Source organism: Lepidochelys kempii, chromosome 5 (assembly GCF_965140285.1).
Source record: "Lepidochelys kempii isolate rLepKem1 chromosome 5, rLepKem1.hap1, whole genome shotgun sequence".
NCBI lineage: Eukaryota > Metazoa > Chordata > Testudines > Cheloniidae > Lepidochelys > Lepidochelys kempii.
The window spans coordinates 75,918,221-75,944,774 of NC_136384.1; the positions used below are offsets into that span (position 1 = coordinate 75,918,221).

A 26,554-nucleotide genomic window follows, 5' to 3' on the forward strand; every position below is an offset into this window, starting at 1 on the left:
ATATACTTTGATTTCAATTACAACACAGAATACAATATATATGAAAATGTAGAAAAACATCCAAAATATTAAATTTCAGTTGGTATTTTACTGTTTAACAGTGCGATTAAACTGTGATTAATCACGATTAATTTTTTGGAGTTAATTGCATGAGTTAGCTGCGATTAATCAACAACCCTAATAAGCTAAGGAACGTGGGAGCATAGTGGTAAGACAGTGGTGCATCTACAGTTCGCAGAAAGGATAAGAAATCAGGGTCATGTTGCTTCGTGTCATATGCAGTTGAAGTGGAGAAAGGACATTGCTCGTGAGAGTACCTATAATATGGGACTAAGAGGAGGAGCTTTGTAAAGTTGTATCTATAAAACAGTAGAGTAGAACCCTGTATATCCGACCCTCCATTATCTTGCTCTCCGTATTAACTGAACAACCAGCGTATGTAAGTCCAGAAGCAGGCGGTCTCTCCTGTGGCCGCTAGATAGCACTGCAGCCTCATACTTTCCCATTCTCCAGATTATCTGATTTTTTTTATTACTGTTCTGGTCCTGGTCCCAGTTAGATCAGATAAATGGGATTCTGTGGTGGTTATATCCAGCATGAATTGATGATGATCATGAAACTTCCATACTAAAGTCATCTCCATAACGCCAGTTCTCTTCACCAAAATCAAGCATGGCATATTACTAGAAATGTGAAAGGGGCATAGTGGTTGAATATAGAGGGATTATTGGTGAATAAACAGGATGGCAAGCAAACCTAGGATGAGTATTCACCTAGAATCAGAGTTAATAGTTTATACAACCTTAACTAAGTTTTCCAACTTCTAGATTTTGAGGAGTATTTACAAACACTATGTGAAATTGTTGTGGACTGTTGCATTTTATTTCTGTCAAGGCACATTGTACTGTGATTAGATAGAATGACAACATATGTTCATGCTTGATTCAAATCAGCCAGCAGATCTTTATGCCAGTAGAACTAATTTCTGCCTAACTTCTGATGATCTTATTGTTCCCAGTGTTCCCAGGGAATAACTGAAAATTAAAATTTTCCAAAACATAGTCAAGTTACAGGTTCTTTTAGGGGCCAGTAAAATGACCTGACAATTTCTACCTCAGTAGTCTGAGAACATTACAAATAGATCTTATTTCAAAAATCAAAAGGGCCTTTCAACTTTGACTGTCTATATATTATCTCACTTCAGATTTATTTATTTTGTGGGGGATGGGGAAGACATGGGATAGTACATAGGGAAATTCAAGATGAAAAGCAGACTTGTTGAGAAGTCTACTGCAGTAATTATGGCAAAATCAGAATTTTAATAGAAAGTGAGCTATAAACTTGAATGAGAGTTGCTACCATGACCTCATAATGTTGTTTGGTTCACCTGAAATGAATCCTTGACATAAGCTCATCACACTAGGCCTCTTACTAATAAAACAGGCCTTTCTACGATAGCAAAACCTAATAGCCCAATTATGTGTATCCTTCTGTTTGCCCCTAGCATGTTTCAAGCTAATGGCAATTCAAACTTATCAATATTATACCCCTGTAGTAGTGTTAAAAAGATATGATGGAGTCATAGGTCAATAGTATACATCAGTGGTCTCCAACCTTTTTATGCACAAGATCACTTTTTGAATTTAAGATCAACCCAGGATCTATCTACCCCACCCCTTCTCTGAGGCTCTGCCTGCTCACTCCATTTCCCCCTTCCCTCTGTCACTTGCTCTCCCCCACCCTCACTCACTTTCACTAGGCATGGGGTTGGGGTGCGGGAGGTGGTGCAGGCTCTGGATTGGGGCCGAGGGGTTCAGAGTGTGGGATGGGGCCCCGGGATGGGGCAGAGGATTGGGGTGAAGGAGGGAGTGAGGGGTGCAAGCTCTGGGAGGGAGCTCGGGTGTGAGCTCAGGGCTGGGGCAGGGGGTTGGAGTGCAGGAGGAGGTGCATGGTGAAGGCTCCAGCCAGGAGGCGCTTACTATAGGCAGCTCCCGGTTAGCAGTGCAGTGGGGCTAAGGCTAAGGCCCCGGCCCCTCGCCGCACCTGGAAGCGGCTGGCATGTCTGCAGCCCCTGGAGGGGCGGGGGGCAGGCGACTCCATGCACTGCTGCTGCCCCTGTCCCCGCAGCACCAACCCCGTGGGAGCTGCGGGAACAGCGCTTGCAGCCCCAGAGGGGGGCAGCAGGTCTTCATGTGCTGCCTGCACTTGCAAGCGCTGCCCCCGTGGGGTAGGTGTGGAGTCGGCACTGGAGGGTGGGGGCAGCGTGCGGAAGCAGCCTGACCCCCACCCCTTCCCGGTCACAGAGACATGGTGCCAGCTGCTTCTGGGACCAGGGCAGGCTGCCTTAGACCCGCTGCGTTGCCAGACTTTTAGCACCTAGAGATCGCGATCGACTGGCAGAGGTTCCAGGATCAACCAGTCGATCATGATCTACTGTTTGGTGACCACTGGTATACATGAATGATGATGAACCAAGGATAGCTTCTATAAAGAAGTGCATCAAAAGGGATATCTGTACTTCACTGATTTATCTTCATATAGTATCTAGAGGTGGTGGTATTAAGTAGTTGTAGAATTACTGTAACTCTTGTTTTGTTTGTTTTTACAGGCTTATGCATCAGGATGTGATATCGTTATATTGGGGACTGATTTTGAAAGATTACAAATAATCCCTGGAGCGAAACATGGGAATATTCAAGTGGGATGTGTGGACTGCTCAATGCAGCAAGGGAAGGTATGTGGTAATGTTACTAATAATGCACAGACCATGTTGTAGTGTTAATTTATGGGAGGGATCACCACATAATAGTGCTTTCCAGGTAGTTATGAAGATCACAGTTTAAGCACAAACAAGTAGACAGAGGTCAAGGGAATAACAATAGGCAAAACTTAACTTGTATATAAATTAACTTAATTCACTGTCGGCCGCATAGCAGAAGTGCCTCTCAAATAAAGAATTAATGGCATACTCGGAGAGGGACCTTGCAAATGAGCTCAGGAAGGTCGTACAATGCATAGGCAGTTGCATGTAAGAAGGCACAGAGGAGATGGTGAAAATCTGACAAACGAGTTGAGGAGGTTGAGTATTGGTGAAGGTCCTGTCATATATATATATATATATATATATTCTGACTTCATGTTAGTAAGTATGTGAATATGACGGTAAGGTGCATAAGCAACATGCAGATTTGTATTGCCAGTAGAGCGTTGACAGGCTGGTAAAAGGAGACTGCTCATTATTTACTCACATTAAATAGAAGAAAATGTATTCTGAACCTACTAGTCTGTATAATTGGATGATCTTACTGTTGTTACCCTTATCCTCTCTTCCTTTTCTTCTCACCTGCTGCATTTTACCTCTGTTATAAAGCGCTATTTAGGGCAGAGACCATGTCTGCTGTGTTTGAACAGCACTTAGTGCAAGAAGGCCCTGATCTTATCTAGAGCTTTTGAATGCTTCCGCAATAACAAGATACTTGTATGAAAAAAAGAAACAAATTACATTCTTGAAATTGTCATTCATGGATGGTCTTGATGTCTTGCTACGCAACATAACTTAAGTTCACTTGGCTTAAATGTTCTGCATGTGTCAGTCATTTAAATCAAAATATGTAAAAATTAACCAGTCCAACCTAGAAAGTTATAACTACATAGCCGTTGAACACTAACATTTCCAAGAAAATAATGTGCACAAGTGGAAAGTTCTAATGTGGATTAATTGCTCACTGATGTGGTACTATATCAAGTGATGAATCTGCTAAGCAATGATAGGCCATGATACAGCAGGTGACTAATCTGGTGCTGCCTTTTGATTGGAAGCTGATAGGGCAGCCTCAGAAAGATCTGTTGGAGGGTGGCTGTAGATAAGGGTGGGAAGCAGTGAGAAGCTTTGCTGCAACTGATCTGGGGGTTTCCAGAGTTACTTCTATGTGGCTAGGTCTGTCTTGATTTAAGAATAACAGGTGTTATGTAAATGAACAAATTACACCATACCTGATTCTGACTCCATTTAATTTCCAGCAGTGAAAATGGTGTGCTGCAAGTAGAATGGGGCAAATAATTGACTCTTCAGTTCACTTTCAGCCCCAGAAAGCTGGGGGGAAATGTTAGGGTTGAACTGAATACAAAAAATCACAAGTTTCAGCAAATTGAAAAAGGGTTGGGGTTTTTTTGTTTGTTTTTTTTTTTCTTCTTGTTTGGGTTGAATAAGACACAGATGTGACCAAATTGGAGAATCTACAGGGGAGCAACAAAAACAGAAAATTTAGAAAACATGGGGACCTATGGGGAAAGGCTGAAAGAATTGGGCATATTTAGTCTTGAGAGGAGAAGACTGGAGGGGCAGACATGGGACAGGACGTAAGTCTTCAGATATGCAAAAGATTGTTTATAAAGAGGACATGGATCAGTAGTTCTCCATGCCCACCAAGGGATTGGACAAGAAGTTATCAGTTTAGTGTGCAGCAAGGGTGATTTAGATTATGTATTAGGAACAATTTTTAATGGTAAAGATATCTAAGCACTGGAATAGGTTACTGTGATGCTTACAGGAACTGTAAGCGCCAATCTCAGACATCATGACAATTACCATGGATTGTATGACAATTACCATGGATGGGAATCTGGAATCCCCATCATTGATGGTTTTTGAGACCACGTTAGATAGACAACTGTCAGGGATGATCAAGGTATATTTACAGGTTTCAGAGTAACAGCTGTGTTAGTCTGTATTTGCAAAAAGAAAAGAAGTACTTGTGGCACCTTAGAGACTAACCAATTTATTTGAGCATGAGCTTTTGTGTATTTTCCTGTATTTTCCACTTCATGCATCCGATGAAGTGAGCTGTAGCTCACGAAAGCTTATGCTCAAATATATTGGTTAGTCTCTAAGGTGTCACAAGTACTCCTTTTCCTTTTAAGGTATATTTAGTCCTGGCGGCATATGGAGATGGACTAGACTTCCTGAGTTCCCTTCCAGCCCTACATTTCTATGATTCCCTGTCACTTGACCTGAAACGCTTTGTCTCTGGGCATGTTTGTTTAAAGGCCTAGATTCACAAAACAGATGGAGGAGGAGGTAGTAGTGTCCTCATAACTTTAGCCCAGTGGTTCAGCATTCACGAGGGATGTGGGAGACGAAGATTCAGTTCCCACATCTGCCTGATGTGGAGCAGGGATTTGAACTTGGGCTTCCCACATCCCAGATGAGAACCCTGACCATAGCCTGGTGATTGATCATTTTCTCTCCCTGGCATTAAGGATTTGTCAAACTATGGAAGAGCTGCTGTCCTGATAAAATGATCACATCAGTGATGTCCTCCTACATTACCTTCACTTTTTTCCAAAAGGGTTTAGATAATCTGCAGACTGTGCAAGCAGAAATCTTAAATTTAAAGACATTGTGATGTCCCCCCAAATGTCTGTGTAAGCATGTCTTGTCACTATGTTAACTTTTGCTACTTTTATGTAGGTGTTGTAACACCATAGTCTAGGCCATGGGTGGCCAAACTTAGCAACTCTCCAAGTCGCAAACGATAATCTTCAGAAGTTTGGGAGCTGGGTGCAATAGGACTAGTGACTGAAAACTCTAGACACCCCTCCCCACTGGGTTGAAGCCCCTAGCTGTACCACCCGCCACAGGGCAGAAAGCCCCAAACTCCCTCCCAGTCTGGTAAGTGGAAAATGGCGGGGGGTGCTCCGCGACCCACACTTTAACTATAAAAGAGCTGCAAGCGCGGCTTTGCCACCTTTGGTCTAGACCAAGGAAGTATGTATATTAAGGAGTGTTGTCTTTACTGATGCAGTATAATCAGTGGCACAAGAAATCTTCACAAAGAATGTGGTATGATGGCCCTCAGTAGTGTATTTGTTTACTGAAGGTTTGATAAAGTATATATATTTCTATACTTCTGAATGTGAGATTCTCCCCTGCCCCTCCCCCCCATGTAATCTTTACTCTGAATTGGAGTTTCTAATGTTTTGGCCTTGTGTCATTTTTGGTAACTGCAACCTTCTTGTGTACTCTTTAAATCTTAAGTTGATAAAGAATCTAACCTTACCTTCTGTATAATGAAGGTAATATTGTCGGATCAAAGCTATGTGTTGATGCTTCATTTCTGTTTTTAGATGCTTTAAATTAGAAATGGATTGTAGCCTTCTGTATTATGTGTTCTTTTAGTTTTACAAAGAATAAGTGTTGGTAGCCTAGTTGGGAAGAATGGAACAGTCTTTCTCTGGGATAAGTTTTTAAGTTTTAGGACCAGGTGGTTAGCAGAGGACACAACTATATTTGTAAACAGTGCAAAATATATATGTAGTCTTACACAGTAAGACACAAATTTAAAATGCAAAATCGGGACTTTCCTGAAATCTAGGTGAAACTTTAAGTTTTTTGCTTTAGAGACAGTTAATGAATTATAATGTTTCTTGATTTCCCCTACTGTCTCTCTGTGTTGGACATCTACATATTATATTTCAGTCTAGTGGACTAGAATCTCTTGGAGAAACTGAAATATAGAACCAGAAGTGCACAGGTAAAAATAGATAAAGATAAAAGCAAATTGAAGCAACAGTACTCTTAGCTTGGATTTGCAGAATTCAATACAACTAATGAAATAATAATTTATCAAAAGTAAGTGTTAGACTCATTGACTTTAAGGTCAGAAGGGACCATCATTATCATCTGCTCTGACCTCCTGCACATTGTTGGCCAGGGAACCTTACCTATTCTTGAAATATACCTCTAACCTCTGGCTGAGTTACTGAAATCTTCAAGTCATGGTTTAAAGACTTCAAGCTACATAGAATTTACCATTTACGCTATTTTAAACCAGCAAGTGACCCATGCTACAGAGGAAGGTGAAAAACACACTCCTCCCTGGGGCCTCTGCCAATCTGACCCCAGGGAAAATTCCTTCCCAACTCCAGATATGGCAGTCAGGCGCTGAGCATATGGACAAGACTGCCAGGCAGATACTTGTGAAAGAATTCTTTGTAGAAACTCAGATCCCTTCTCATCTAGAGTCCTGTCTCCAGCAGTTGGGAATTTTTGCTACTGGCAGTTGCCGATGGGCCACATGCCATTGAAGGCAGTCCCACCCTATCATCCCCTCCATAAATTTATCAAGCTCAGATTTGGAGCCAGTTAGGCTTTTCGTCCCCACTGCTCCCGTGGAAGGCTGTTTCAGAGCTACATTCCTCTGAAGGTTTATCAGAATCCCCTGATATTTGGTGGTGGTTGGTTTTTTTTCCCTTAAAGCTCCAGCAGTCATGTTGTGTGTGTCTCAGCTTTTGTTTTTTAAAAATTTATCCTGGCTGTTCAGAAACCAGAAGGCAACCTTCTTCCTCACCCCCAAACCCTCTAATTTTATTGTTTAAAAATCTGAGGATTTAAAGTCAATCTTGTGATGGGGGGACCAGGGGTCTGACTCATGACTTTTGAACGCTTGGTATTGGCAATATACAGAGATATCTGCAGGCATATTTGCTTAGTCATCTTGACCAAATGCCTGACACTTTACACTAATGCTCTTTTATGTGCATCTGTACTGCTTGTACAGTGCTTAAAAAGTGCCAAATATGACCTGAAAATAAAATTCTTGGTCAGAGGCTATTTACTGACTTATAAATATATATGATCATCTTAAATGTGCAGATTGGTGTGTGTGTATATATAGACACTGTGTGATTGTTAAGCAGACAATGGATATAGTTTCATAATCACTGAAGGATGAAATGTCTTTGAACAGGAATCCCATTATCCATAGGATTTGGTAATGCTGGGTTATTCCACTTTGCCAAATCTTGATGGTAGAACAAAAATTTTCTTTTGCAGTTCTTTCCTGCATTGACATCGGCCTTTTAGAGCTCTTTGGCATGAATGCAGCTGTGTTTCTGCACAGTCTTGTTCCTCTGTGTTCAGAAAAATGCACTTCTCATCTTGAAGTTCTGTTGATAATGCTGACATTTTTATACGTGAAATAATTAGCATAAAAAGAGTAATGATTGCCTTGGCGAGCTAACATTTTCTTGGTCTAGACAGGATGTTAGTTGCTTTTGAATTTCAACAAAATATTATTTCATGCAGCTACTTGAATTGTACAAGTGTCACTCTGTGCTTCACTTATAACTTAAGTTTATCTAGACACTTCAGTCATATAGGGTGTGTTCCAGTTGATAATTTTCTCAATTATTCTTCATCCCTGCTGAGATGTTCTATACCTGATCTTTCTGAAGGTGAATACATTTGGAAAGCTTGAGTAAAAGTGATTCAGCTGTTTATATGCTAAGAGAGAGGGAAGTACTTTTTTTAAAAAATTGTTCTAGTGCATCAGAAATTTTTGGTACAAACTTTGACATTTAGCAGGGAGATGGTTCCTAGATCAGATGTGTCATTTGGTGAAAATCCTTTCAGAATTGATTAATCTAATGGTTAAAAATAGGCTTCCCACAAGCATCCTATGTTTTATTTAAAATAACACTTAATTTTACTAATCCCTGCCTAATTTCATACCCATCTTCACAGAATTCCACTCAGTTCATGCTTCACAAGAACAATGGCAATAGAATATTGAGAAATCACTTTTGCGAAAGAAAAGGGGTGTTTGTATGTAAAATCAGGATGGAGGTGAGAAGTGTATTTTTTTCCTAATGGATTAAAAAATGTGACCATGAACTGGTAATTACACTGTCATAATACATATGCAGCCTTACTTTTTAACTTTTCTGACTTTTGAGTTAATCTCTTTGGAACCTTAATTCCTTTAAGATACTTTTTGAATACAGTAAACATAGTGAAGGTCAGTTCTGTCCTTGTTTGCTGAATAGCATTTAACAGCAAAAAGGCCTTTTCAGTGATTCCGTTTGTCTCCAGAAGAAATGTGATGCTTCTGATCTGGTTGTGGGCAACAGTACAACCCAGGAAGAGGGCATAGATCCGATTGTTGGGTGAGTGCAATATGGATGGCTGCTGTGAAATTCAGAGGATTAGGTTTATGTAGAGGTACGACCAAGAAGAAATGCGTACTTGGAAACAATGCAGGTTGCATTGATTGTTCTAAGTCATGATTTGCTAATTTCAGTATGTTAGGGGAGCCCCTTACATTCCCTGTTACAGTTTTTATTTGTGGCAAGGGAGAGCAAAGCTTTGTCTGAGGGCAGCCTCTTCTTCCTGGGTGAGCTACAGAAATGCCCTAGTTGAGCTACATGGGCCTTCTTTAAAATTCATCAGTGCCTCCCCACCCAAAGTATCCCCACTACTATGATGCCAGGGGTGCAGTGAACATACATAACTTTTCTGATGGTCACACAGTAGTAGTAGTCCTTACAGTAGAACCTCAAAGATACGAACACCAAAGTTATGGACTGACCAGTCAACCAGACACCATGTGAAATCAGAAATAACCAATCAGGCAGCAGCAGAGACAAACCAAAAAGCAAATACTATACTGCATCTTTATAGGTAAGCACATCTGGGCTGCCTGTTTCCCCAACTCTTTACCCCCCACCTTCCCCCCCCGCCATCCCTGGGGCAGCCACTTACAGCAATACGCTATAATGGTACCCTAAACCACATTGTTGATTATACCAGTGTTGGGCTAAGAATCGCAATTATTAAGTTTACATCTCCATCTCAGTATTTTACTTTGTGTTCCTGTGGAAGAAACTATTCTAATTACTCTAAAAATAGTAGCTTCATTTGCAGAATCACAGAAATATGGCAATGATAATGGTTAAGTAGAAAATGTAGGGCAAATAATAACTAGAGATGTGTTCTAAAAACAAGGCTTCTTTAGGCTTTTTGCAACTTTGACAGAATTATAGTTGGCATTTTTGGGTCATGCTGACGTGTAAGTTGCTTGAAGAGTCTGATGCAGGCTTTTTTTTTTTAAAAAAAAAAAACATCGAGGTTTTTCCTCTTAGAACTTGAGCCTCTCCCTTTTGTTTAAATTTACTTGCAATTTAGATATCACAAAATCACATTGTAAAATGCTACTGCAACTGCTTTTTATACTATAAGTGAAAAAAATCATATAAAATGTTAATGGTTTATTTGTAATCCACATTCTTATGATGATTTTACAGAAATAACTTAAGCCATAATTTTATGGAAGTAGACAATTATGCTGTCTATATAGTCTAATCGGAGGTCAGAATTAGAGTTAGTGATGGGGTGTCTCTCATATTGATATTTGTAGTTGTAGTTGTTTTTAGATGACAAGCTCTAGGTAGTGTGATGACTCTCAGCCTGAGGCTTTTAAGGTGCATTTAGATGTTCATAGGTCTGCATGTAACTTTTCCTGTACTTGTTCTGATAACTTGTCCTGGAAGAAAATAATAGGGTGGATGGATTTAAATCAGTGAGATTTAAATACTTAACGAGGGAATCTTCATCTAAATTTATTTTGTATTTTGCATTTGTCCTTTAGTCAGTTTCCTAAAGAAGGTTTGATTATAATTGATTGGTAACCATTAAAACATGCTGATTTTGCAATTTAAATATAGCCTTTACACTATGTCTCTAAGGTGCCACAAGTACTTCTTTTCTTTTTGCGAATACAGACTAACACGGCTGTTACTCTGAAACTTAGCACTTTAACAAACTCTGGTTCCAGGGGCTTAACCTTTGGCTTCCTGCTTACATCAGTTCAGTGATTTGACTTTCTTTAAAACTTGGCAGTAGATAGATGTTGCTTAACTTTTTTTTTTAAACTTAATTTAAATGGTTTTACTAGATCAGAATAAATTCAGGTCTTAACATAGGTTGGCATAATTTCAAATAGGGTTATTTTAAGAATCTGTATTTAATTTAAATAAACACAATTCCCCCCCTCCCCTTGACTTTTATCTCCCTGGAAAATAACCATTGAAAACATGTGAGCAAATATGCTTTTGCATGTGGTTAGCACTATGGATAGAACAAGACTACTCATTGGTTCCCAGATAAGGCTGTCTTTATTGTAAGTTTTATTTAGTACTCTTGATAAAAAATATTAAGTATTGTTTTTGTTTGTTGTAACTATATATTTTGTGGCTCTATATGACTGTCCAGTGAATTAAGTGGCTTTCATGCTTCCAGACACTCAGTGCAACAATGTAATATGTTAACAGTGAAAAGGCGGATTGATTGATGAAGTGCTCTTCATCCTTTCCACAGCGTATTAAAAATGGAGTCCAGTATCTTTTCTTAAAGTAGCTACCTAAATTGCATGTTTAAAAACTTTTGATACTAGATTGAGGATTCATATTAAAATTGGTATCTGGTACACTTACTCTTATGGTGGTTGATCCTCAGGTCTTACCCAGAAATATAGTTGTAAGCAAACAGTTTTTTCTAGTGTTTCAAACTTTGCAATATGTTTTAAAGATTTTTTTTTTTTCTGATATGTTCCTCAAGTTCTGATCCTTGATTCAGAAGGAAATAGAGACACAAGCTCAAGAATATAGAGGGAAATATTTTTACATAGAATGAATGAAAGTAGAATCAATAATCCACATCTCAAATTAATTTTTAAATATTTTTGTTTTGTTTTATATAACTTTATTTTAGATTGCAGCGTCTTATGGAAACATGATTTGTATTTTTGAACCAGTTACTGTCCTGAAACCGAAGAGCAATCATCCTGCTGTAAGTGAATGAACTGTCTTAACAGAAACTTCAGCTGCCTTGACAAATTTAAATAATTGCTGTTGTTTACTTTTATTACTTGGGAGTTGCCTTTTCTGAGATACAAGATGAGATACCAGTTTAAAATTGGGATATAGGATGTTTGTGTGAAAATGTGGAAAAGGGGTGGGGCACATGCTAGTTAAAATACCATATTATTATAATACCTCTTCATAACACTTCAGAAGGGGATACAGTGGACCAATCCATAAGAAACATACATAGTAATTGTTTCACCTGTGCAGTGATTCATCTGTGCAAATCAGTGATTCACACTCTCTGATCGTGGCCAATACCAGCAGAAAGTGCAAAAAGCTCAAAATGGAGTACTGTAACCTGTGCATAGGGAAGTTTGCTTTTAAACTAGCTAGTAAATGATATGTTTACATCCTGCTGCATATGGTTTTATAATGCTTTTATTCATCTTTTTGTAATGCAGCTCTGCTTGTTCTTGCTCATGTGCATCTCAAGTACTTTTGAAAATTCTACTACTTATTTTGCAAAGCATTTTTAGAATATATTTATCTGTAGATTTCAGAGGGTTTTATAAAGGTTGGTAAAAACTGTACTCTCATATTCCACATAGTGTGACTTCCTTTGGTGTGGGCAAATTTATGCATTAGCCTTGAGTTTCAGTTCGACATGGATCCTAATCTTGATTCTTTTAGGAGCTGGTTTATGTGATTTAGAGCAGGTTACTTAATCTTTGAGCCCACTTTTCATAGCATACTTTACAAGAGTATTGAGTCTTCCTGAGTCTGTGCAAAATGTCACGTAAGTGCAAAGTATTAAGATGATACAAGGGTACAAATACAACAATGGATTTAGGTTCCATCTTGTGTGTATTCCATCAGATCCATGTGGCTTTAGGGGGTGCAACACAATTTTCTATCTCCTAGGGATTTAAGAAATCTGCTTCCTGAACTATGCTTACTTTATGAAGTTCCTAAGACATACATAGTACCTGGGGGTAATTCAGGAAGCTCTTTTCCAGTGGATATAGATTTACTACACTTTGTTAAAGACGTGCATGCTTTAAAAAATCTGGAAGATTTTGTATTTGTAGACATTCCATTTACTTAATCTTCCAAATGCTCTTCAAAATTAGCTGAGGATGCTAGTTTTCATTAAGACTAGACTAAAATAATGTTTAATGTTCTAGATAAAGCTGTTAATCCTTTTAATTTGTCTGAATTCTAAATTTTTAACAAATCAAGATGCACGTGAGCGTATCAATTTTTAGACCCTTCGTATCTCTTCATATTTCTTAGAACATGAGATCACAGCTGTGACTTGTATGGCCTTGACTTATCCATTCAGAGATTTCCTTTAAAAAAAGTTTACTTCCATTCTAAGAAGTTCCAAATGCCTGTTGCCTAGTAAAACTTTGAATGCCATACAGGCATAGTATTTCAGTAATTATGTATTAAATGAGTTGTATTGTAAATATCTCACTTAAGCTAATGAAGTGTGCTAATACTTTTGATTGTAGGGGGTGTACTACCAGTGGCAGAAGAGTGGTCAAATTTTACTGGACTCTATAGTACATAATATAACATGGGATCCCACAGGTAAGAATGGAATTAACTAAAACTTCTAATTGTTTTAATATCATGTGTTGAGTTTGAATTCTTCTTTAGGGAGAAGAGATTTTCCTTTTGTTATAGCAAAACAAGATGAGGATGAGGAGAGTGTTATGAATGCCACTTGTCACCTGCATTCTGAGACACTGACATGTATCTTCAATGAGAGACATTTTTATTTAAAAAAAAAAAAAGTCTGCATCTCAATCATATCTCAACAAACCAATGGTCTATAATGTTGTCCTATCCTCAGCAGTGTCCAGTGCTGGCTGCTTAAAAAAAAAAGTGGGAGGGTGGCATAAAAAAAATTGTATGAAAGAGGGACGTTTTAACACTTCATCCCTGGCCCCAGATGGGGGTAGGGATAACAAGGTTCCAGGATTGATAGCTCTTGTAATTAAACCCTCATTATTGCATATACTCTTCTTTCAAAATATTAGTATAATTAGTTGTATTATTACAGAAGTGCCTAGTGTCTTTTGTTGAACAAATGCAACCTACTTTGGAAACAGTGTAGATAAAATATGTATTTGGACCACAGGTGTCCAAATTAAACATAAAACATGACCGAATATGTAAAAATAAATGCTGTCTTTTTTTGTAAGGTTGATCCAGTCTAAAAAGGTTTTGCTGCATATGGCACCTTATAGGATTGTGTATAGAAAAGGAGATGATATTTTTAGTATGTTATGGCTCTTGTCTATAACACAGTGTTTGTGATACAGATTAATTGGTCTTCTCTTCAGTATAAAAAGCTATGCCTCATAATTTGATTTGTACATATTATAATTTTAAACTTTGTTGTAGGCACTCGTCTTTTGACTGGTTCCAGCTGTCTGCAGCTTTGGTCCAATGTTAATTTGGAAAGCCAATCTGAAGATGGGAATCCTGAAAGAACAGACATTAGCTTTGGGGACTGGAGGTGTATGTGGCAATGCAAGTAAGAAGCAAGTTTACAAAAAATACAAAACTTCAATAAAAGCAAAATTGAGTTTTGTTGTAGTCCACTTTTTCCAGATGAAACTCTTAATGAATTACAGTGGTGTGTCATCCTGCTATGTACGTCGTCTTTCAGACATTTCTGAAATATGCTGAAATATTACTGAAAAAATGAATCCTTTCAGTCCTTCAAATTATTATAGATGGGTGGTACTAAACACATTTTCATTCTGCTTCACATTAGTTTGGCTTCTTGAAAGTATTTTTTGTGTGTGTGTGGAGATCATCAAAAATTGTAGTTTGCCCGACTGAAATGTATTGATAAAACCAGTTATACCAGGTATCTCTCACTTCCTGCAAAAGCAAGGAAAATGTGGGAAGTGATGAATTCAAGTAGAAGTAGTATAATGTATGAGATCATAAAGGCTAGAAGAACAGAAATCTTAGGTAACTTACTACTATTTTGGGACTGCTGGCTTACTGTAATCACGGGAATGTGGTTAAGTTAAAGTTGGCTCCCTATCTAGATCTTTTATAAGTAAGGTTCTTCAAACGATTGTCCACATGGATTCCTCTCCTGTTGCACATTGCCACTAGATTGCATTCTTTAGACCAGTAATGTGCGTTAAGACTACACCCTAGATGTCCTCTGTCCTCCCATCTAACAGCATGAAGGGCTGAGCAGACCCAACTGCCCTTGAGTTCCTTCTTACTGCTCATGGCAGTGAGACGGAATCCCTGCAATGTCCCCCTGTTCTCAGTGCACACTCAGCTAACATTAGTATGGTGTTAGTCTTTTTATCAATTCGCACAAAAACACTTAAGTCATATATTTAGTTTATAGGTTAGACAGTACCCCCCTCAGCTGTGGATCTAGGACTATGTCAGTAGCTAAATCCCTGTGAAACTTAATGTAGTCTTAACAACGGATACCACGCTTTTGTGTTCAGCTCAACAGTCAAAGGGCAGTCAATGTCCTGACAAAGGTACCTCTAGCGCAGGGGAGGGCACACTACAGCCCACGGGCCGGATCCAGCCCACCAGGGCTTTCAATCCGGCCTGCGGGATTGCCAGCCCTGTGGCACAGTGGGGCTAAGGCAGGCTCCCTGCCTGCCCTGGCCCTACGCTGTTCCTGGAAGCAGCCAGCACCATGTCACGGTGGCCCCTGGGGAGAGGGTGGGCAGAGGGCTTGGTGTGCTGCCCTCACCTGCAGGCACCGCTCCTGGCAGCTCCCATTGGCCGGGAACAGGGAACCATGGCCAATGGGAGCTTCGGGGGTGGTACCCGCAAGTGAGGGCAGTGCATGGCGGAGCACTGGCACATGGCAGTGCATGGCGGAGCACCCCCAGGAGCCACTGCCAGATATTTTGGCCACTTCCAGGAGCAGCGTGGGGCCAGGGCAGGCAGGGAGCCTGCTTTAGCCCTGCTGCACACTGCTGCCACCCCAGAGCCGCTCGAGGTAAGGGGCGCCAGGCCAGAGCCCGCACCCAAACCCCAACCCCTCCTGCACCCTGAGCCCTTAACCCCCTGTCCGGAGCCCCCTCTGGCACTCTACGCCCCCTCCTGCATCCCAACACCCTACCCTGAGCCCCATCCCACACTCTGCACCTCTCCTGAACCCACTAGCACCCTGCCTTGAGCCTCCTCCCACACTCTGCACCTCTTCCTGCATCCCAACCCCCTGCCCTGAGCCTCCTGCTGTACCTGCACCCCTCGTGCACCCCAACTCTTTGCCCTGAGCCCCTTCCTGCACACCACACTTCCTCCCGCACCCCAACCCCATGCCCCAGCCCTATATTCATGGCTCTGCATACAATTTCCCCACTCAGGTGTGGCCCTCAGGCCAAAAAGTTTGCCCACCCCTGCTTTAGCACATGGCACTGACTGTTGAGAGTACCAGCATTATCCACCAAACCTGTATAATGAAGCAAAGTCACACACACTACCTGGCACTTTGGTACTGGTCACCTTAAACAGTGTTCTTTGGTGCCCAGCACATCAGAACCTAGAGTTTTGGGCCTACACAATATCGAATTATTTAATAGTGGGCCTGGTATTGGAGTTACCTCTCCTTGGGAGATTGAAGGTGGCGATAGCTAAGCCACCAGTTTTAGTTGTCAGTGCCGCAGACAAATGTGGTATCTCTGGTACTGACTTCATCCTGACCCAATTAGGAGGATACAGCAGATCCAGGGCCCTCATGACAGGATGGCCCACTTGTGGAGTAGGTGTACTCCTTCTCTTTTCCCTTCAAAGTACAGTAAGGAGTCATCTCCTATATGCCCTCCCTCTTCCCATTTCAGTAGCACAATGGGAGTAGGGTGTCTAGGGAGGACTTTGTCAGGAAACTGTCCAGATCTCTCAGGGAACGTCCCTCCTGGTACTCCTTATGTACTTACCACTGTGGTACCCAGATCCTGATCAGTCTTTGCCCAACTGTACAGCCATACAGGTGTGCAGGAGGTACCACATCTGTTCCAGGGAATTTTAATACTACTTTTCCCACCAATTACTAGATTTGTTTGTAGTAGCCACTGTCCAAGAGAGGTGAAAACAGCAGGGGCCTCTCAGAGTTAGGGGGAAAGACTTGAAGAAAGTCAAACTATTTGAACACACAGTCTACTCCTCTGTTAATGTTCAGATGTGCATGGCTGACAGTCAAGCCCTGCTCTCTAAATATGACTCTCTGAATTTGGACAAACTGTCTCCATTTGTTGATAAGCTACCACAGTATTTATGAGAGGAACTAAAAGCCATCCTGACTAAGGACCACTGAGAGCCTGCACTTCCCTCGAGAGCTGGAGGCATCCAATTCAGCAGCACATGCCATGGCCACGTCTGTGGAGATCAGAAGACTGGAGATCCAACCAAAATTTAAGACCTTCCCTTTGAGGGTAACTTACTTTCTAAAACAGAGGAGGCCCTCCACTTGTTGAAGGACTGCATGGCTTTGTTTAGGTCTGTATGTGTTAGGTCATCACTAATTAAGAAGCAAGTAATACCACAGGATTGCTTTAGGCAACATCCCCTTACCCAGGTCTATTATCCGTCTCAGAGGAACTTGGAGCAGTTGAGAGAGAAGCAAAGAGGTTTCATTGACAGCCCTTCAGCTCTTCCTCCACTGCTGCACAATCTGAATCTTTTGCCTGGTAGCAGGTTTGCTGCTGGTGTCTAGACCCTGACAAAACTGCTTATTCCAGCACAAAAAAGGGAATTTAGAAACTTTGTTTCCCTTCCATGTTCCTTTGAGGTCAAATTCCCTTTGCTGGAATGCTGCAGCACAGAACTTGATCAATAGTTTACGTTGCCTCTTTCTGGGAGAGGACCTTTAGGCTTACAGTAGAGCACTTCAGAATGTGAGAATTTCCCCTCCATCTGCTGAGCACTTAAGGTGACTTTGATTTCCAGAAATGGGAACCTATTTAACCTTCCTTCTAGAATCTTGTGTATTAAATCTGCATTTCTTCTGGCTCCCTCACTCTGTGAGTGCAACCTACCCCAGCTGCCATTTCAACCCATTTTTCACAGGGTTTTCTCAGCAGTGGTCTAGCCTGTACTAGAAGATAATTTATAAGGCCTTCTTTGTTCTCAGGTAATACTTAATTTAAAAATTAGAGTTAGGGTCCCAGAGAATTACCAATTCTAATTGAGTCTCATCTACTTGTTCTGCTGCAGACGGAAGCTTCTCCCCAAGTTTTCATCCTTCCCAGATGAGGAGTTTAGAAGTCTTATACTAACACCTGAAGATCACTTCTATAAACGGAAAGGATCTATTAAATATATTTCTTAATATCATGTTTTTGCTGCTAGATTATGTTCAGCATCATATCTTGAAATGTTTCATGGACATAAAAATAATGGATTTTAGTATGAACTAGTTCATTATGGAAATTCTTCTTTTCTCACAAGTGAGATCTCCTCAGCATATTACACAATCAGGTCCCAAAGATTTTTAACTGTAGCATATGGAGCAGGTACTCTCTTTGGGAAAACACTGCAGTGTTGCTCTTTTTATAAATTTTATATCTAAGTAAGCTGAGGTTGTGCAGAACATAATTTGTAGCTGACCATCTTATTTTTGTTCAAAGCAGTAAGGGTAGGGGGAATCAGAATTTGAGATGTTACACAAAGATCTTTATAATAATAGCTTCAGTCATGCCCATGTCTTTGATAATCTTGGAGAATCCATTAGAAAAATCTGAAGGATTAATCCAAAATGGAACCACCTGCTTTCTCAGTCGAGGTACTCAACAAGACCTCTCAACAAAGGCAATCTTTCTGGCCATTTTCTTCTCTTGGAGGCAGGAGGTGATATTTCCAACTTTCCAGGATAGAGGTCAACCCAGATACTCCAGCAACTGAAACAGAAGGCAAACATACTGGTTTAGGACTCTTTCAGACTAAGAATAAAATGAAATGTTTTCCTTTCTACTTTTAGATCAGTTCAATTGTAGAAGCATTCTACATTCTTCAAAAAGTAGTATTCTGTAGAATTTCCAGGAAGTCCCTCTTTCCCCACCCCCTTTCTACTATGGCAATGAACTTGCATCTGCACAGATTTATTTTCAGATATAAGCTCTAACATCAGCACACCATCACTGCATCATCCAAATGCTTTTTTTCCAGGTTGTTTATAGTTCCTGTGAAAACAAGTGGATTCTGTTCTGTTTCAGTGTGTAACAAAAAAAAAAAAGATAAAACATAGAAAATACTCTTTCAAGAAATGGCTTCATTTTTACCTTTTATGTTTCATAAATCTCAGAAATGTGAGATCTGGTCACAGTAGTTCTCACTTCCTGTTATTCCAAATAAAATTAAAATTAATATAATGTATCATGGTGTATAAGATCAGGTAGGCTGTTAAGATCACATCAAGAAAGAGGGTACTTAGGTCTGTCTTTGATTCAAAACCTAAAACAAAAATACCATCTCTGGAGTTGGCCTATCTTTTGAGTTCACTTTTAAGACTTATCAAGTGTTGATTTTCCTGGTTTTAAACTTCTGAAAAAACAACTTTTTCTTCCAATAGTCAACTCAGATAGTTGTATCATGACAGTGGAAGAGGGATGTCATCTTTATGCCTTGTGTGATTGTATCAATGTGTGTTTTACCCAGTTTCTTCAAATAACCAAAATGGTTTGGAAATAAATCTAGACAGAACATCTGCATTGCTGACTACAGTATAAAGATGGTGACAGTGAAAGCTTACATATTTTTCAATGGAAGTGAAGTGCAGTGAGAGCACAACATAATCAACTAGATTTTTTTTAAAATCTAGTTGTTTTAATTATCAGGCTAACAGAAACAGTAATGAGGACTACTTCACGTGGTGTGTTAGATTTAAAAATAAAACACAAAAATCAGAGTACTGCTTTAATGTATTCCTCTGGGATGTATGGTGCAGGAAGAGAAGAAGCGCTCTTGTGGTTTGTTCATGGAAAAAGTTGAGTGGAATTGAATTTGAAGTGAGGGTTGAGCGCATCTGGGAGAAGCAGTTTAAGTCCAGACCATCAGCATCCACCTCATCACAATCGCAGCCTCTCTGGTAGGAGACAGCAGGTCATCTGAACCTGATGTCTTTGCTAACCACAGCCTTCCTTTGACACCTCAGCTGTAGCAGAGTCTGCCTTACACAGCCCCATAGCTTGCTAGTGCTTGAGTTCGATGATGCCAACTGCAGTATATGAAACTAAATCTAAAATACAGAGAATTTTTCATAAAATTTCAAAGAAATAACTATGTATTCTGTAAAAAGAAAAGGAGTACTTGTGGCACCTTAGAGACTAACCAATTTTATTTATTAAAGCTTTCGTGAGCTACAGCCCACTTCATTGGATACATTCTCAAATAAATTGGTTAGTCTCTAAGGTGCCACAAGTACTCCTTTTCTTTTTGCGAATACAGACTAACACGGCTGTTACTCTGAAACCTATGTATTCTATGCTTCTGAAAAAAATTAACCTTATTTATGTTGCTACATTTTTGAATTGTCAAATTAATGTTTTTTAATTCTTTATTTTACAGAACTGCTTCCCAGGTTTATCTAATGAAATTTTCACCAGATGGAGAATTCTTTGCTACTGCAGGAAAGGTAAATAATTTTATGACAGAATTATCTTTCTTTAGAAAGGTTATGAAGTAATGCAGACCTTGACTGCATCCATTTTTTGAAAAACAGGAGAAGTAATACTTGTTTTTTTCTTTTTTTATAATTCAGAATGTCAGTAGCTTCCAGAAATTCTTTTATGCCTGCTTTGAGTAATTGGGAGGGCTAAAATTCTTCCAACTTCTTCTTCTAGAAAAGCTATTTAATTCTCCTTACTCGGTTCTCAAAAGAGAATACAAAACTTAATGCTGTGGAATCAGGGAGAGGGAACTCAAGGTGGTCTGATGGGTGCACTGGAAAACTATTGTTTGTCCATGTTGTAGCCTGCAGTGTCTGTGGAGAGTGTGTACATAGGCTATCTAATGATGCTATTAATGCTATCGTTCTTATTCAAAGGGGATTTAAATACTGACATGACATCACAAGCAGGTCCTGTCAGAATGTTCTTGAATCCTGTCCAGAGCCATATTCTGAGAATTGATAATATTGGAAATTAGTTGCCCGAAATATGTTATAATGAAGATCATGTAGCATAAGGTTACTGATAAGTTTCTGAAATCAGGAAATGAAATAAGGTTCCGATAGTAGTAATCTGCTATGTTGTGTATGCCTCGTATTGATCTGAGTGTTTTTTGGCTAGGTTGCAGTCTGGGGATAGCTGTGCATTTTGGAAAGGGCATAAAAAATAATCATCTACTGTACTAACCATGACTGTATGCTACTAAGCACATGATCTGTTATGGAATAAATAGCTACACACAAGTATACTGGAGGCAGAAACTTGCTCTAAGAATGGCCGTAATTCATCTAGTCAGACCACTGTTCTGCATACACAGGCAGAGAGGAACATGCTCATACTCTTGGAGGAGCCGTGCAGGATGACTAAAAAATTACTTTTGGGGCGGGGGGGAAATCTGTTTTCTTTTATTTAAAATGGATTCTTAAAATTTCTGTTGAAAATAGAATATAGTACTATTTTCTTTTCAACAATATACCTGTTTAAAATGAAATCTGAACTTAATACAAAATGTTAAGGTCTAAACTTCTTGTAATCTCTTAAAATGTTTAAAAAGAAATTATATCGAATCCATGAGCCTCTATCAAAAACTTTGTGTTAAAAGGTGCTTTTCTATATAAAGAAAGATGTTTTTCCCCTGATTTTAACTTCTGAGGTCAACCTTTATAAATGTGGCAAAATAGGTTATATGGTGTATTAAGAGCTTGATTCTGTGGGAGACCCAGAGACTGTGCTCCTGGGTGTAAAAGACTGGCAAAGTAACTTAGGAGACCCCTTTTAAAGAGCCTTAGGCAAGTCGGAGCTTAGGCATCAGTCACTTTCACTTAGGCACATTTGTAAATTTCCCCAGGCTGACTTGAAATAATGTTTAAATCACTGACTGCAGTTAATCACTCTGTGTAAGGAGATTTAATTGTAAATGTGAAATATCTTTTGATAAGAGAAGTTTTATGTATCCAAAATATTTAAGGTTGTTTTAATAAAATTTTATATGCTGTTTTGTGTTTGTTTAAATTCATTACCATCTTAATGCAACTTGACACACATCATGCGCACAATGTTAACTATCTAATAAGTAATATATTGTTCATCATTTACTAACATGCTAAAATGTATAATTAATAAGAATCTGAAAATATTAAGCTGTGTAATTGTTTAAACAAATGTATGTAGGTATAGTGTACCCTCGTAGGTAACAAAAAGATGAACCAAATCTAGTGTAAATGTTCTGTTTAGTTGTAAATCAGTATGTTTTAATGGTTATTTGTGCCAATGAGAATGCACCTTTCTTTTGAAAATAGCTGAAGTACAAATGGAAAATTAGATCAAAATCAGTGACTTAAATCAAGGATTTCCACTTGGTGATTTAAATAATCTTGATTTTAAATCAGTCCACCCTGCAGCAGTGTCCTGCAAGGCATTTGCCACTTACTCTTTAGGAAAGGAAAATACTACAGCAGATGGTCTCTAGATTAGGGGGCAACCTATTAGCAACATATTTGAACAAAGTATTAGTGAAAGATTATTGCTTCATCCAGCAGGAAGTGAAGACATGTATAAATGTTTTGTTCACCTTTTGAGAGAGGCAAGGCAGATGAGGTAATACTTATTGGCCCAACTTCTGAAGGTACAGGCTTTTGAGCTATGCCAAGCTCTTCAAGTCTGAGGAAGGAAGGCGAGGGTTCAAGCTTTCCACCTTTATTGCCCTTTGATGGGGGTGGGGGGACGGCAAGGCTTTGGTCAAACTCAAAGGGTAAAAGGTTTCTTTGTCCTTGTTCTCTCTCCTTCGCCGCCGAAGCAGGGGTGGGCAAACTTTTTGGGCTGAGGGCCACATCTGGGTGGGGAAATTGTATGCAGGGCAGAGGGTTGGGTTATGGGAGGGAGTGCAGGGTGTATGAGGGGGCTCAGGGAAGGGGGTTGGTGTGGGAGGGTGTGGAGTGCAGGAGGGGGCTCAGGGAAGCGGCGCAGGAAGGTTGCGGACTGCAGGAGGGCACTCAGTGCAGGGGGTTGGGGTGCAGGAGGGCTGTGCGGGTTGCGACGGGGCTCAGGGCAGGGAATGGGGTGCAGGGTTAAGCAGGGGGCTCAGGGCAGGGAGTTGGGGTGTAGGAGGGGTGCGAGGTGCAGGCAGGGAGTTTTGGGGCGGGATGCAGGAAGGATTCAGGCTCTAGCTCGTCACCGCTTACCTAAAGCGGCTTCGGGGTAGCAGCGGCACGCACCCTGGCCCGCGCCGCTCTAGGAAGCAGCCAGCACCATGTCCCTGCACAGCCCCTGGGGGAGGGGGGACACAGGGCTCTGCGCGCTGCCCTTGCCACGCTCCAAGTACCTCCCCCAAAGCTCCCATAGGCCGCAGTTCCCCTTTCCCTGCCAATGGGAGCTGTGGGGGGTGTTGCCAGCGCATGGAGACCTCTGCTGCTCCCAGGGGCCCCCGGGACGTGGTGCCAGTTGCTTCGGAGGGTGGTGCGGGGCCTACGGCACCATAGGGGGCAATCCCACGGGCCATAGTTTGCCCACCCCTGCTCTGTAGGCATAGTTAGAGACAATCTGGAGAACTGGACAGTAGATGTGCCTAAACCTCTTCATTATTCTGAATGTCATAGGTGTTTGTGTAGTTTTCTCAAGTCAGTGGCCTGGATTCTCCTGTTTACACAGGTGTAAGTCAGAAATAACTCGGCTGAAGTTAATGGAATTGCACAAGTTGAAACCATGACAGAATACCTCTAGCAGCTTCTCCAGGATCTCCATGCTGTTAGGATGTTCAGACAACCAAGAGGAGGTGGGGACTTGACACTAGCAAGACTGACTAACTACACTATGACTACTCTGACTGACTACACTATGACTTCAGTACAAGTTAGGTCACTATGGAGTGAGAGTCAGCCACCCTCTTGAGTGATGTAAGTTACACCACCTTAAGTGCCAGTGCTATGTCAGTGGGAGAACTTCTCTTGTTGGCATAGCTACCACCTCTTGTGGAGTTGGATGTATTATGCCTACAGGAGACCTCTCTCCTGTCAGCATTGAGTATCTTCACCAGATGTACTATAGAAGTGCAGCTGGACTGGGGTAGCGCTTCTAGTGTAGAGTAGCCCTAAAGGGGAATTCTGTCACCATCTAGGACAGAATCTAGGATTTCTGTAGCACCATTTGGTCTTTGAAAAGCTTTTTATATTGGGCAGACAAGGAAGGCCTGAAGCTTACTGAGTGACTTGAATTCACTGCCACCAGAGAAATGATACGCCTTGTAAAAAGCCTTGTCAGATGATACTCAAGGCTTTCAAATCTATCAACTCGATATCCTCTAGAATCTGTGGAAACTAGTTGAAAATTTTCAGGTGAAATTTCCCAAAGTGTGTGATGTAAATCATCTATTTGAATTTGTGAGCGAGAACTATTGATTTTTACATCACTCTTAATCTTGTTTTACATTTGAACTTTTAATTTACCAACAAGATTAACTTTTAGTGGTTGGTATAACCGAGTACTTGACAGCTAGGAGAATACACTATGCTTATACACATTTATTTAAACAATATGTAAAATTTACATTTATATATACTCTGTATTTTTATATTATTATGTTAAAAAATGGTGAATGATGCACTTGTTTACTAGATCAACTTTTTATTTATAATTAGTGTTAGGCTGCATTTGGAGATTTGAATGCACAAAAAATGCACAAAATATCATTTAAAAACTTTGTTTATTAGTTAAATAAACCTTAAATGTGCTGGATATATAAGAATAAAAGTTATCAAAATGTTATATGTTTGAAATGGATTTAATAAATGGAAGAAGCACTGTTTGTAGTTAGTGAATTGAACTGGTTACCATTTCCTCCATATTTTAGAACTAGCAGATCAGATCCTCCCCCTTCATTTTTATTTGTAGATTGAAAGAGAGAGACAATTTTTTCTGCTTTTTCAACTCCCAGTTGGTGTCTCAACTTTTTATGAACATGTAATTGAACTAAACTAGTGGAATAAACCGAAAGGAAGAAAATACTCTCTGCACCTGCATAAGACTTTACTGCTGTCAAAAGCTAGTTTAGCACTTCAACAAAATCTGGTTCCAGGTGCTTAGCCAGTGACTTCTACTAGTTCAGTGGTTGGACTTTCTTTGAAACTTCAGTAGCAAATATACTGCTTGAATATTATCTTTTTTATTTAATTCAAATTATTTTAATAAGTTGTCATTTTAAAATTTAATTTAAAATTTAAATAGGTTTAACAGGATTTAATTCAAATATTCCTATTTAAATTAAAAAAAAACCAAAACTTTTATTCACCCTGGAATTTCTACTAGGATAAACTTCCTTTTGTTTTCCTCCTTTCTGCTCAGGACGATTGTCTTATAAAAGTGTGGTATAATACCGATAGCTGGCGATCAGCAGTAACACCTCAAAGTTCAAGTCCACAAAAACAAGCACAAGATGTAGATTTTTCGTTTGTTTACTTGGCCCATCCTCGATCTGTAAATGGATTTTCATGGAGGAAGACAAGCAAATACATGCCACGGTCAGTAGCTTAATTGCTTGATATCTGTAAATTGTTGTTCGTTACCTGATAAACTTTCTTTCCAACATTTGTAGTAGGCTTCTTTTTTAAAACTACCCTTTGTTCTTCCCTGGAGACCTTGGTTTAAATCCAGTTTCTTGCTGTGCTAATTCAACAATACTAAATTGTGGCTGCTCTGCTGCTTCAGTATTTACCATGTGCTGCCTCACACACCTCATGTTTATTCATTCTGTTGAGGTTCTTATATGCCCTGTTTTCCACAGTTTGCGCACTTCCTGTGAGTAAAAAGTTGTTTCCTATTACCCTACCAGCAAAAGGCAAACTTGTATTATTATTTTTTAAGATGTGAAGGTGGGAAAGCTCTGGGTGGAGAGAGAGAGAGGTTTTGCATTTAGTTCTGGACAGGAATCACATCTTTTGGTTCAGACACTAATAAAGTTAGATCCCTACTTAAGTCTTAACAAGCAGACCTGGTGAATGTTCTGACTTCTGCAGTACAGTGTGTATCCAACAGTAGTTAAGCACTCTATCTTTTTGTGCATTATATTATAGCACCTCCTCTCTTTATGGTCTCCCAGAATCTGATTATAACAAAACTCTCGTTTGTGCATGGCTTCTTACTCATATGTGCAAATGCTGTTACCTCATTGTGGTGTGAAAGATCTCCACTGGTGCTCCATTTACTTGAGTATCCAGTACAAAATCAAAATCCTGTCCTAAAGACCCAACGTATCATGGTGACAGGCACGTTAGGATCTAAATAAAATGGTCATTCACACTGAACTCCAGTTTCCTTCTGTCTGTATCAGACAGTATGCGTTTTAATATACCTAAATGTAAATGGATACATTTAGGAACAAAGAATGTAGAATTACAGGCTGGGAGACTATCCTGGGAAGGAGTGACTCTAACTCTTTGAGGGTTGGGCTGAATAATTAGGGCCCTATGAAATATGTTTAGTTGTGAATTTTCTGATTTATTTTCTGATTTTCTGAATTCCATCTTTATGGGTTTTTTTAATACAAATTGTTTGATACATTAACAACAATTAAGTAGCCTTACTATAAATACATAAAAATGTTCAGAATTGGATTGGGAAAAACTGATTTTACCAACAAAAAAAAAAACCATACAATTTAAACAGAACATCCTGCAGGTATACAGTATTACAGTAAAAGTAACACATTTTAAATCACTGTTTAAGGTAGCACTCTATAATATGACCGAACT

General features: G+C 39.8%; 1 protein-coding gene across 5 annotated transcripts in view; it reads left to right on the top strand.

The window, feature by feature from the left end:
- The window catches only part of DMXL1 (Dmx like 1), a 146,007-nt gene that overhangs the window by 16,059 nt on the left and 103,394 nt on the right, over positions 1 to 26,554 (top strand). For all 5 annotated transcript variants that reach the window (XR_012159032.2, XM_073344776.2, XM_073344772.2 and 2 more), the window contains exons 2-7: positions 2,609 to 2,734; positions 11,549 to 11,626; positions 13,158 to 13,236; positions 14,056 to 14,188; positions 20,212 to 20,278; positions 25,149 to 25,324. Coding sequence is in view for 4 of the 5 variants with exons in the window: in XM_073344776.2 (XP_073200877.2) it covers positions 2,609 to 2,734; positions 11,549 to 11,626; positions 13,158 to 13,236; positions 14,056 to 14,188; positions 20,212 to 20,278; positions 25,149 to 25,324 (659 nt within the window). In the remaining variant the exon portion in view is untranslated. The remainder of the gene's footprint in view (positions 1 to 2,608; positions 2,735 to 11,548; positions 11,627 to 13,157; positions 13,237 to 14,055; positions 14,189 to 20,211; positions 20,279 to 25,148; positions 25,325 to 26,554) is intronic.